The sequence below is a fragment of the Octodon degus genome, unplaced genomic scaffold, assembly GCF_000260255.1.
Source record: "Octodon degus isolate 3935 unplaced genomic scaffold, OctDeg1.0 scaffold00086, whole genome shotgun sequence".
NCBI classification, from domain to species: domain Eukaryota; kingdom Metazoa; phylum Chordata; class Mammalia; order Rodentia; family Octodontidae; genus Octodon; species Octodon degus.
Genome location: NW_004524662.1, coordinates 4007200 through 4020852, shown reverse-complemented (window position 1 = coordinate 4020852; position 13653 = coordinate 4007200). Strand labels below are relative to the sequence as shown.

Here is a 13653-nt window from a genome sequence, read left to right as displayed (position 1 = left end):
GGCTGCTGTGCTCAGCTTCTTCCCACTGCTGCCCTTGAGGGCGAACCTGTTGTGCCCCTGTGGGAAGATGTTCTGCTCCTGGACTAGCTGGGTGGATCTATCCTCTACACTCTCTGCTGGGATTGCAGCTGCAGGGTTACACCCCAGGCGTGTATGCCAGGCCTGAGCTGTGCCTGGAGGGGGGAAGGTGAAGGAGGGGGAAGAGGAAGCTCTCTACACACTCAGTGGACCTGGGCTAGGAGTGGGTGTGGGAGTTCCCGGAACGGGGCAGAAATTCCTACTCGGCGCACAGGGTGGGGGAGGTGCTGCAGAGTGGTGGTAGGTGGCCCAAGGGGGTGGGAGAGGGTCTGGCCCACACTGCGCCTGGGCTGGGACTGGTCCCTCTGGTGCAGGGTAGCAGGAAGCTCTCCCACACACTCACAGGACCTGGGCTAGGACTGGGTTTGGGGGTTCCTGGAACGGGGCAGAAATTCCTACTCAGCGGGCGGGGTGGGGGAGGTGCTGCGGAGTGGTGAGGGCGGCCCAAGGGGGTGGGAGAGGGTCCAGCCCACGCTGCACCTGGGCTGGGACTGGTCCCCCTGGCGCAGGTTAGCAGGAAGCTCTCCACACACTCACTGGACCTGGGCTAGGAGTGGGTCTGGGGCTTCCCGGAAAGGGGCAGAAATTCCTACTCAGCACGCAGGGTGGGGGAGGTGCTGCGGAGTGGTGGGAGGTGGCCCAATGGGGTGGGAGAGGGTCCGGTCCACACTGCGCCTGGGCTGGGACTGGTCCTGCTGGCGCAGGGTAGCAGGAAGCTCTCCCACACACTCACAGGACCTGGGCTAGGACTGTGTCTGGTGGATCCTGGAACGGGGCAGAAATTCCTACTCAGCGGGCGGGGTGGGGGAGGTGCTGCGGAGTGGTGGGGGGTGGCCCAAGGGGGTGGGAGAGGGTCAGGCCCACGCTGTGCCTGGGCTGGGACTGGTCCCGCCGGCGCAGGGTAGCAAGAAACTCTCCACACACTCACCGGACCTGGGCTAGGACTGGGTCTCAGTGCCTGTTCTTTTGATAAGAGTTTTACTGAAGATCTAAATGAAATACTAATGAGATTTTTTTTTCTCCTGAAAAAAACAGCATAACTCTAACATGATTCCAGAATAATAAATAACTTAGAATAAAGAACAGAAAAACGTGAGAGGAGGTTTGAAAAAAAAAAATACTATGCAGATCAAATATTAAAATATAAAGCTATACTAAGCAGATAAGGAGAGTAACATTTACTCAAAAACAGGTAAGTCAGTAAGAAATAGCTTCTTCTTTTGATTGAGACAGGGTTTGCCCTGCAGTTTAGGCTGGCCTTCAACTCACTTTGTAGCCCAGGCTGGCCTTGAAACTCAACTCATTGTGATTCTCCTGCCTCAGCCTCTAAAAGACAGAACTCTGTAAGCGTAACAAATTGAGGCAATCTAAAGAAAAATACTGAGGGCCGGGGAGATGGCTCAGTGGAATAAGCGCTTCCCTGGCAAGCACAAGGGCCTGAGTTCAATCCCTGGTTCCGCCAAAAAAATAAAAAAATGAAAAAATAAAAAAAAGAAAAATATTGAGATGCGGCTATATAAAAGTGAACACTTTATTTTAAACAATCTAAAGTTGAAAACTGAAAGCTGAACAAGTAATTCACAAAGATAGTATGAAAGTTAGCATTTAATATACATATACATACAAGGAAACATTAGAACTTACAAAATTCCTAAATAAAAACCTAAGTATGCTGAGAAAATTTATCAATATTAAAATTATATATAAATATATGAAAAATAAAAATTAAAGAGATGTGATCTGTTTCTCAAGCTATAAGGAGTAAGGAAATGTGATTATATCCCGTGCTGGCCAGGATATAGATACTCTCACACCATGCTGGTGGATTTCTAAATTATTACTTACTGGAAAGCAATTCTGTAATATATATATAGTCTGAAATATGTGTTTATACTTGAAACTTATACTCTCTTATTTTATTTTTATTTATTTATTTTTTCACCTATACTTTCAATTGTATTTCTGGGAATCTATGCAGAGGCAAGATATTTTTTTTTTTTTTTTTTTTGGTGGTACCAGGGATCCACTCAGGACCTTGCACTTTCCAGGCAAGCACTTGTTCCACTAAGCTACCTCGCTGGCCCCAGAGGCAAGAAATTGTTAATGGCTAGTAACAGTAAACTTGACACAGCAGAGATTCTTTTTGGAGATTATCTAAATGACAGAAAAATTCTCATATAAAAGTGGGAAAAAATTATATACATGTATCTCCCTATGATTAGTTTTATTAAAAGAAAGTTTATCCTTCAAAAAAGAATCAAAATTGTTAACCGTAGTATTTTAAATACATGGATTACTTTTGTTTTTTATTTGTAACAAACAAAAAACAATTATTTTAAAAACATCACTCTGAAAGAAGCTAAAAAATTTCACAATAAAAGCCACTTTGGAAAAGCAGGTCAAGTAACTCAGCAGATTAAAGCACCTGCGTAGGCAGCACAGGGATGTGGGGTTCATCCCCTGCCTGCCATGCTGGCCTGTGCCTGGGGTACACTGATAGGCCATTGAGACTGGGTGTGGTAGTGCTCCTGTAATCCCAGTGCTTAAGAGGCTGAAAAAAGGAAGAATCACTACAAGTCCAATCTGCGTAGTGAGGCCCTATAGACCTTGTACTAAATACATTAAAAAATAAAAAATTAAAAAAAAATAAACAAACCACTTTGGAATTATTACCAAAAAATTGGTAATAAAGGACATGAGAGAAATAGAAAACAGTAGAAAAAGTAGAAATGGAAGATAAAAGGGAGACTGCTTTTTGATGATCTTAAATCAGGCATAAAAGAGAGAAAGCAGAGAAACATACACAAGGAGAAAAAAAGATGACTTCTGAAGTCAAAGGGCATACAGTAAGTAAGAGGGTTGGCTAGACAGCTCAGCAGACTAAAGCACCTGATTAGGTAGAGCGCAGCAGCCAGGGTTTGATCCCAGGCATGCTGTGCTGGCCTGGCCCAAGGGTGCACTGAGGGCACTGAGACTGGGCGTGGTGGCACCCCCTATTAATCCCAGGGATTGGGAGGCTGTAAACAGGAGGATCACTATGAGTGTAATCTAGTAGTGAGACTCTGGAGTCCCTGTCCTAAATACATAAAATAAAAATTTTTAAAAAAGAAAGAAAATATAGTGAGTACGAGAAGATGACTCAGTTATAGAGATTTTAAAGAAAAGAGAAGACACAGGCTGTGGAATGTGGGAAAGTCTCGGGACCATCTTATTTGCTTTGCATTTTTATACAATAATAATGTCACAGTGGGTGGCTTGTTACATTCCAAGTCTGTTTTCTGTGATACAAAAGATAACTATAAAATACATAAAAATGTATACGTGATTCAAAGATATAAAACATATTAACCCTGTTCTAAATTTTTCTTTAAAAACTATTTCTAAAGCACAATGAAAGTTTCTGCTTAGAAAGTTCTAACTCAGTAACATATTATTCACTTTTTACAAAATTATGCATAGTATTATTCTAAACAGAGAAATAGCTGAATTGCTAGTTGTGTTTTTAAGGTTTTCAACAACTTACCACTGCCTTGAGTCCAAGTTCCTAAGTTCTCTAAGTAGTTTTTCATTTTTCTTCAGCAGATGAAAGCTCCTCCTATGTAGAAAGATTCATAATCATTACCTTTGCAGTGAGTGACAGCCCTGAAAATACTGCCCACTCTGTTCAGGCTACTTTTATACTTTTCTTGCCTTTTCATACTTCTAATACAAAGAATAGTCCCGAAAGAAAAGATGTAAACAATACATGTCACTATCACCACTGGTATAAGCTAGCACGTTATACATAACAGCCCCTCTTCAGTCTTTCCTTGTAGTTTTTCCTGCCTTTGTGAGCTTCCCAAACTTAACAGCCAGAAAATGGACCTGTACTTTTCACACTACGAAGAAATATGTAATTTTTGTCAACTCTGTTCTATGGATGTAAATATATAAATAAAATCAATGATTGATGTGCTAAAATACAGCTTCTCATGTTTAGCCAGGACGCAACATATACAGACCATTCCATAGCAAGAGAGTAAAATGTATTTATACAGTAAATGAATGACAATTACCTGTAACTGGAATATCAAAAAGTAAACTGTTGCTGATATGTCTTTGTATTTTTCTAATAAATGGAAGAGATTAAACCATGTAAACACTAACAAAAGAAAAACTTAATTTCAGTGCTTACCATGCACAAGCTTTGGGTTCAGTCCCTAGCACCAAAAAAATCAGAAACCCAACAAAATTTAAATGTATACTGGTAAGCACTTACATTAATGTAAAATGTTAAAGAAGTTTTGCACATTATTTCTCTCCACCATGTGAAGTGGGAATTATTCTCAATTTGTAAACTGTTGCTTAAGGCTCATAGATTAACTGACTATACCATAGGACTTCTGATGCAAGTCTAATGCTCTTTGTCATTTCCATCCTAATTTATTGGAATTCATGTGTTTATCATATTGGGGGGATATAAAATCAGGGCCTCATGCATTCTAAGTTTACACTCTACTACCAAACTGTAGTCCTTACCCGCCCGCCCGCTCCCTCCCCCCCGCCCTCCGTTCCTCCCTCCCTCCCTTTCTCTTATTTTTCTCTCTTTCCCGTACTGGGGATTGAACTCAGGACCTTGTGCTTGACAGGCGCTCATGCCACTAAGCTATATTCCCCGGCCTCTCAAAATTTTTATTTTTTAATTAAAAAAATTTTTTTTCCTGTATTTGGTTCAGGGTCTCACTACATTGCTTGGACTCCTACTGAGCCTCCTGCTTTCAGCCTCCCAGCATGGGATTAATCTCAATGTCTGGCTCAGTGTGCCCAGGTACAGGGCCGGCATTGCCAAACAGTGCTGGGGACTGAACCCTGGTTCCTACACTTGCCAAAGCAGGCACTTAGTTCACTGAGCTCGCTCAATTGGACTTTAATATTTTTAAAAATAAAAGTTTTAAACAACTGTAAGAAAACAAGATATTAAGAGAAATAAATTCCAAATTTTATTTCTTGGTTTGATTCTAAATCTTGGGTTACTTTCCCCACAGCTCAAAATAGAAATAATCATATTATAGTTGGAGGAAAAAACAGGATTACGATTCCTAACTCAGACTGTCCTAATTGTCATTCTGAAAATGTTAATAATTTACTGAATTAAATTATCTTTTTATTCCTCTGAGTTCTCATATGATTCAATGCTCTCAAAACCAATCAACTAGCCAACCAAGCAACTAGATCTGTCTACAGGCCAACAGCTGATAGGTAAAATTTAGTGAGGAAAAGAAGAGACTAAAATCCTTGATTAGAGATGAAGAAAGCTGGGAGACCATCACTATGGAAGGTTGAGGCAGGATGATTACAAGTTTGAACCCAGGCTGGGCAACTTACTGACTTTGAAGGAACATGTATCAAAATAAAGTAATAAAAGGTCTGGGTAGTCATAGCTCAGTGCAAAGGTTCAATGCCCACTACAGAACAAAACAAACAAACAAACAACAAACAACCCCCCCCCCGACTTATTTACTCTTACCGTTTGTCCCAGGAATTCATTCCTAATATACTAAGAAGCAATCTGCAGTAATAAAATGCTGATTGAGGTTTTTGAGGTATTGGTTCATCTTGCTCCACAGCTTTCATATTTAAGTCATTAAAGTGCTTCTCGACAAATTCTTTTTCCTCTGTGTGTTGCTTAAGGATAGCATTAATAACATCATTCTCTTGTTTTTCAGAAATGCACACAGGTTGTGGGGCAGGAATATTAAGTGAGATTCCAGTTCTCTGTAAGCACTCAGGGCTAGTAACACCCAGATACTGCAAGAGCTCATCAAGAACATCTTCTTCATCTCTGATTGTATCCCAAGTTGGTACAGTTTCTCTAAATCTTTTAAACTGGAGGGAAAGTCCATCTTTTACTGTCATGTCTTCTAAACATTCATTAGATGCAAGAGGCTCTTCTGGTTTCTCTTGGTGAGACAATGATAGTATGAAAGATGTAGGTTCTGACAAGCCACTTACAGGAGGTGGTCCATATAGTATAGCAGAATCCCATGAGTATTTTCCAGAGAGGTCGCGTACTATGATTCTGACATTTGAATTGGCTGACGCAAGGCCAGCTGATAAACCTCCTCCAGGCATACTCTCTTCTGATCTGATCTGGATACAAGACACTAGGGTTGTATTGTTTAACACAAAGAACTGGATATTTGGACTTTCAAAGAGCTCAGGAGAAAGTTCATTACTTTCACTGTAATGATTATCATGATTTTCACACACCTGGCTTGTTAGCATAGCAGGACCACCACTCATTGGATAATGGCCCAAGTGATTTACCAGATGTGTTATAACAGTGCGGGCTGCTATCGAAATTAATCCTTGTTGTATCTGCGTTTTCACTGGAAATAAAAAATATAAGTAAGTAGGAATATTATTACTTCCTAGAAGTCATAAAAATAATGAAATACCAGGGCTAAGGTTATAGCTCAGTAGCATAGCACCTGCATGGGAAACATGAGGTCCTCAGTTTGATTCCTGGTACCCCCCCAAAAAAATTCAAACCAAAACCAAACAAAAATAGAAAATGTCAAAAATAATGCAATATTTAGACAATAAGTAGGTACCTCATCACATCAATAAAAATCACAAATACTTGATTATTTCCAATCTGGATTCTGTATTTAGAAATAATGGTAAAAGTGGGGGAAAAACTTTTTTGGTAAAACTTTTCTTATTTTACTTGGAAGTCTTTTTAAATATTTCCTAATGGATCCATAATTTAAATAAAAACCTTTAAAATGTAGATTACTTTTGAATGATCAGAAGTATCATAAATCAGTCACTTGGAATACTGAACACAGATTAAAAAGCCAATACGATCTATCCAACTGATAAGTTTCTTATCTGATGAATAGATTCCAGATTCGGAGACACAGTTTGCAGAATGTTTTAAATGTTATTTAATAATGGCTTTTATTGATGAGGTACGTGTTTCTGAGAAAAAGGCATTTTGATTAAATTTCAGGGGACAGTGAATTTAAACAGCAAATAAACATAGCCAGTACATGCTAAAAAACCTTTGTTTTAAAGGCAAAAATCTTGGATGGGTAGGCACATGTATCACATTTTTCTAAGGAATTCCACTGGGTAGGATGGTCTAGTCTAACACTTAGTTGTATCCAAGATCATTTTCTTGTTCCCAAAGCATATTAATGAAAGCAAACAAATAAGCATATTCATATGAATAATTTTAAAAACTAAAATGGATTAGTAAAATAGAACTCAAAGACACAGTAGAGAGTCCTCCAAAGGTATTATATAAAGTATTATGTCAGGATCTGAAGGAGAGAGGGAAGACAGGTCACAGAGAATGAAGCGAGAGGAGAAAGGAGACTATATCCAGTTGAAGCTAACAGATTCCAACTGCTAGTATAATTCTAGAGAAGGCTTATGGTGAAGCACATTCAGATTGGGGGATTTCAGGAAATAGAGACAATGGATTTATGATTATCTTGATATTTTTCAATACACAATACAGTAAGCAGGAAGAAAGCTGTTAGTGCTAAAGATGTGTTATTGAGTAAGGTGAGAAGAGTGTATTTAGTTGTGTACATGCACATATGGTTAGTATTCTTGTCTTATAGACAGAGAGAGTCATGGTGTTTCTGTATTATTCTACCTTTGTCACAGAGTACACTTGACTATGTTATCTGTAAGTTAATCAGTTGGGAACTCTAAGGCCTACCCCACAGAATATAGATTTAAGAGTGTCCTCATTTACACACAATAAAACCTACACATTCCAGTACTTAGTTTGATGACTTTTAGTAAGTTGTACAGAAGTATGTAACCACCAACATAAAAAATACACAGAAAAGTTCCCCAACAAGAAAGGATACATTATAGTTTATACAAACTATACCTCAATAAACCTAACATTAAAAAAGACTTAGCTTGTCCACTGCTAATACAATTTCTTAAAAAGAGGCAAAAGAGATTAGCATTATATTTTAAAGGTTGTAGCCCTTGAGCTAAAACTAACACCAACTAGTAAATGGTAAGACAGAGAACCAGTCAGCTATTATGCCATTAATACTATCTTCTCCAAGTCTTAAAATGTTTTCCTTAGGCTTTGATTTTAAAATTTTACTATACAAAATTTACATTATTGGTCAATTTCATGTTTACATACCTGTAAATGTTCTTAATATATTAAGCTGTTTAAAAATTATATTTATGCTAAATTCTAAAGATCATTCACACCAAATGATTACCTTAAGCCTCTATTTTCAAAACTGTATCACTGGATGACATGAAACAAAGGTGGTTTCAAACGTTTGCTTGCCCTTAATAACAATATATATGACTGTTTACAGTGTAAAATTGTTTTTGTTTTGGTACCAGGAGTCAAACTGATAACCTCACCCTCACCGGCAGGTGCTATGCCACTGAGCTCTATCCCTAGCACTTACACTGGAATCTAGCTAGTATCTCTCATTTTGCATATGAGGACAAATGTTTACAAAGTTAAGCCATTTATCTACCTCAGATTTCACATCAGAGCTGGTCTTTGGCTGCCCAACTCAGTATTACTTCCTCCTTTACCATAATTCTAATTACTATACTTTTCTCTTCTGTTAAGCTGTGACACAGGGAAACAATAATTTTTTCCCCTGTATATAGGAATCCCAAAAATAATAATGCAGTGTTTGCCATAAATTATTAAATACACAGCCAGGAACAACTGAAAAACCTGATCCAAAGATAACTGACTTATGTTTTAAATAATAATTGAAAATTGTGATTCACTGTTCTAAAGTATTTGATGTAGGAAAAAAAATTCTACTTTTCACTCTCATTGTCTTCCTGTTGCATGATACAATTTAAATAAGTGATTCACTATAAACTGTTCTTTTCTTTTTCTTTTTTTTAATGTATTTAGAACAGGGTCTACAGAGTCTCACTACACAGATCGGACTCATAGTGATTCTCCTGTTTTCAGCCTCCCAAGTGCTGGGATCACAGGCATGTGCCACCACGCCCAGTCTCAATCACTGTTTCAATGCGCCCCGGGGGTGGAGCTGGCATGGCATGCTGAGGATCGAACCCTAGCCACTGCGCTCTGCCTAAGCAGGTGCTTCAATCAGCTGAGCTATCTGGCCAGACTTCTTTATAGAGCACAAAAGTTTACGTTCTGAAGAAGGGAAAGAATAATATTAAACAGCAATGATTTCTTTTGGTTTTTTTTTTTTTTTTTTGCAGAACCGGGGATTGAACTCAGGCCCTTGTGCTCGCCAGGGAAGCACTTATTCTACTGAGACACCTCCCTGGTCCCAATAGCAATGATTTCAGAAAGGGATTTACAGAAGAATCCATTTCTTCGATGTGCTCTGTGATCATGATAAATTATATAAAATTCTTTAACCTCATTTTTATATAAAATACCATGTATTTGTAAAGAATTAAGAACTCTTATGTACAAGTACGTAATGCACACAATAGAAATCATTCAATTTTGACACCACTGTAAAGAATATTAATTTTATGAGTTCCTTTTACGAACTTGCTTAGAAGTAAACTCCAAGACTGAGCAGTCTGTTCCCTAAAACATAAACCCCAAGCCCAGATACCAGTCTATGTACCTGATTATTCTCTTCCCAATGTATCTATGACATACTCTCTTCCTACTTCACTCAAGTAGGAAGTGCTTGTTCATAAATCTGTCACAAATATTAACAGTGACGACAAAGAGTAAATTTAGATTTCAGATGTTGGTAAAATAATTCTTTCCTAAGTTGCACTAGAAATTAAAGACAAATGTCTATATACAAAAGAATAAAAATCTCCCCAACTTGCTAATTGGGTATTTAGATTTATCTCTGAGTTATGAAACACACAACATACATCTTTCCATTATACTAAACTATCAGCTTATAAATGAGGAAGACACAAAATTCTCTTAACTTTGAAATTCAAAATAAAATTCTAAAATAACTGTCTTACGCAGAAATGCAAAAATGAAGATATCAATGCTCCTAAGGCTTTGTATTAACCAGCATTCATTTAAATATGTCTATTCAGAGTTGTCTTTTCAGATTGTCAGATTAAACAAACCCAACAGCATTTGCAGCAAACCCATAATTATACATTATTATGGCATACAAAAGCAGCAAGACATAAAAAGCTGCTGCAATTTACTGCACTGTAATAGAACATGCAGAGGAAGTTAATTTTGGCAAAAGCTTTAAATATTAGCTTTGCATAATATGCATAGGTGAAACTATAATTAGGACAGAACAAATCCTCTGGAACCTCCTTTCACTTTGACACTGCAAATGATGACTTTTTGTTAATAAGACTACTGCCATTTGACAAAAAGCCAAATTCACTACCTTGCCTTATTATTTAGTAAATTTAATAATTACAGCTACTCCTGCCAATAGTTCTCAAATCAGTCTTGTTTAATCCAATACTGAGCTGATTAGGGACACACTATGTTCAGAATTCATTGGCCAGAAAAATACTTGAATATGATGAAACATGCCTTTAACAAGGGCACAATGATCAGTCACTTTTACTACATTAACCCCCTCAACAGCATGCAGTCACTACAAAACAGAGAGTCACCCACTGTTAGCTCATAGCTGAGCCTAAAAGATTCAGCATTTATCTGGTTTTCAATACCTTTGAGGAGGTCCAAAGGGAATTACTTAATACATTTAGAGAATAAATATTACAGAGTATGTGATATTAATGTTAAACTCTTTACATCTTTTCTTATACAATGACATATTGTACAGTACATTTTATGATATATGAAAACTTCCTTTTATATAATGCAAAACTCCATTTATTGTATTAAGAGATACACTGTACTGTCATGAGTCAAAATGTTACCATGATACCCTAAAAATGCAAAGAGCAGCTAATCTTTTCACATAACTTTATTATTATTATTTTTTGTACTGAGGATTGAACTTGGGACCCTGCACTTGGCCAGGCAGGAGCTTGTGCAGCTCAGCTATCTCCCTGGTGCTCATATAACTTTAAACTGTTACTTACTATGACAAAACTAACAAGGTGATTTTAAGTTGCTTATATCAATTACTGTCTAAATTATTTTGCTGTATTACACGGACCAGTGTGTCTCTTTTATATCTTAGCAATAATTCAATTCTTACATTATGATTTCGCCTGTATATTTGTGCTCTAAGTAAACTATCAGCACCTTATGGTCAGCTCTAAACCTAGCGCTACTTTGAATGTCTTATCTTTATTGTCAATGTATGGTATCAGTTTACATTGTAGATGTAGATTATTTATAAATATTCTGCCTTTGAACAAACTCTTCTTTCATAGCCTCCTCTTTGACTACAATCTTCTAGCCTAGTGACTTCCTAATTGTATTTTGTATGGTCCTTGGAGAGGGTCCCTAAAAGCAATTTTTTTTTGGTCCCTAAAAAGTCACAGGAAAGTCAGTAGGATCCCAGCCCTTTACTCTGATGCAGTTCTAACTTGTTAAACAAGTTTAACAAGTTGAGCTTCCTTGTAAAATTTATTTAAAAGATTTCAATACCTAAAAAATTATTTTCAGAACCATGGTTGTAATATAGGGATTCTCCTAGTGGTTCTCCACTGTGGCTAAATGTTCGTTTTATACAGAGCTTTTTAAAAAAAAAAATTGCAGCAATACTGGATTAATGGATCAAAATTTCTAGGGATGGAACTGGAGCACTGGTATCCTAATGTGTGGCCACGGCTGAGAACTGCTGTTCTATCTTATTACCAACCACATCTACTTTTGGATTCTACCACTTTTGCACACTTATGACAGAAGTTTGACCCTACTGAGGCTGAGTTCCAAGGCTAACCCGTATACCAATATTCCAAAACTCTTTAATTTCCTTGTATGTCTGCTATATCCATCTTACTAGCGATTCACTGGTGCAGCCAAAGCTTTGTGATTTCTATTTTCTATTGAGCTCTCAATAACTTCTGCCATTCTCTTAACTTTACTTAACCATCTTTTTCTCCCAGAAAAAGGTGAATTCTAGCAACAATGTTTTGTAGCTCCTCTCCTCAGAGACTTTGTTCTGTTAAAGATTTCCTTCCCACTTCTGTCTTAGCTTAAAAATACAGTTATCCTTTAGCTTATCTACTGTTTTATCACTTTCTGGCGATTTTAAGCAGACAAGCTTCTTTTGTTTTGTTTTGTTTTTTTTGACATGTCTTATGTAGGTCAGGCTGATTTGAATTCACTATGTAGCCTAGGCTGGCCTTGAATGTCTGGCAATTCTCCTGCCTGAGTTTTCAGAGTACTGGGTTTACAAGTGTGTGCCACTGCACAAAGCCAGTAAAACTTGTTTAAACAGAACAGAAAGAAAAGGAAAGAGTACGGGAGATATAGAACAGGTGGGATGTTCATGGGGTGGCTCTGCTTCGTATCATGTGCTTCACCCACAAACATCTACTTCTTTTCCTTACATCTCTGCTGAAACTAAAGCAGATATACTTGTCCATCCTCTTGGACCTTACTATTCTATTATTTTATACTATTGAGCCAATTATTTTTTTCCCCTATTACTGTAGTGGAGAATGGACCCAGGACCTTTGCTGAGCTTAATCCCCAGTCCATTTTGTAATTTGATGTAGGGTCTCACTAAGTTGCTAAATTGCCCAGGCCTGGACTCAAACTTTCAGTCCTCCTAGTTCAGCCTCCCAGAATGCTGGTAGTACAGCAGTATGCTACGATGTTGGGCTCCCCCAGCCCCCAAAGATTCTTTACTCTCGTTGTTTCTTTGCTTTGCTTTTTTTTTTTTTTTTTGTGGTACCAGGGATCAAACTCAGGACCTTCCACTGAGCTATCTCCCCGGGCCCCCAAACTAGAGACTTTTTTTTTGTGGCACCAGGGATCAAACTCAGGACCTTGCGCTTGCCAGGAAGGTGTTTATGCCACTGAGTGATCGATGTCCCGGCAACTGTCCTGGTTTCTGAGAAAATATTTTTGTCTTTTCTTTCAACTTCACACACACACACACACACACACACACACACACACACACACCCATAACAAAGATCTCTCTGTTAAGATCTAGATTTGAATATACAACTAATTGCTTGCTAAAGCTCTGTGTATGAAATTTAAAAGATACTGGAAAAGGTTGATTTCTTTTAAATCTATATTTTATTTTGTATTCCTTCTATGAATCTACAGATTTTGTGAAAAATCTAATCAATCTTTAAGCCAGAAACAAGTAAGTCAGAAAGCTATTCCAAATTCTTCCATTTCTTTATTACAAAGGCTTTTAGACTTTACCTGTTCTATATCTCCTATACTCTTTCCTCTTCTTTCTATTCTTACTCCTGTTCTTTAGTAACTAAACAACAGTTTATTTTAAGCCTTCAGACAAACTGGCATGGCCTGCTATAATAGCCTCAGACTGGTCTCTGCTTCTGGGTTCACTGCCCAAATCATTCTAACATAATAGGGATCAGCAATCTTTTTCTATAAAGGACTAGAGACTAAGTAGTTCTAGTTTTGTGGGACACATGATCTCTGTTGCTATTCAAGACTGTAACTGTTACATAAAGCAACCACTTTATATA

At 37.9% G+C, this 13653-nt stretch overlaps 1 protein-coding gene across 9 annotated transcripts in view; it reads right to left on the bottom strand.

Annotated features, from left to right (window-relative positions):
• Ralgapa1 (Ral GTPase activating protein catalytic alpha subunit 1) overlaps positions 1-13653 on the bottom strand; it is a 263481-nt gene that overhangs the window by 77679 nt on the left and 172149 nt on the right. For all 9 annotated transcript variants that reach the window (XM_023721857.1, XM_023721854.1, XM_023721851.1 and 6 more), the window contains 2 exons: positions 5585-6446; positions 3602-3673 (listed from right to left, as the gene is read on the bottom strand). In XM_023721857.1, the coding sequence (XP_023577625.1) occupies positions 3602-3673; positions 5585-6446 (934 nt within the window). The remainder of the gene's footprint in view (positions 1-3601; positions 3674-5584; positions 6447-13653) is intronic.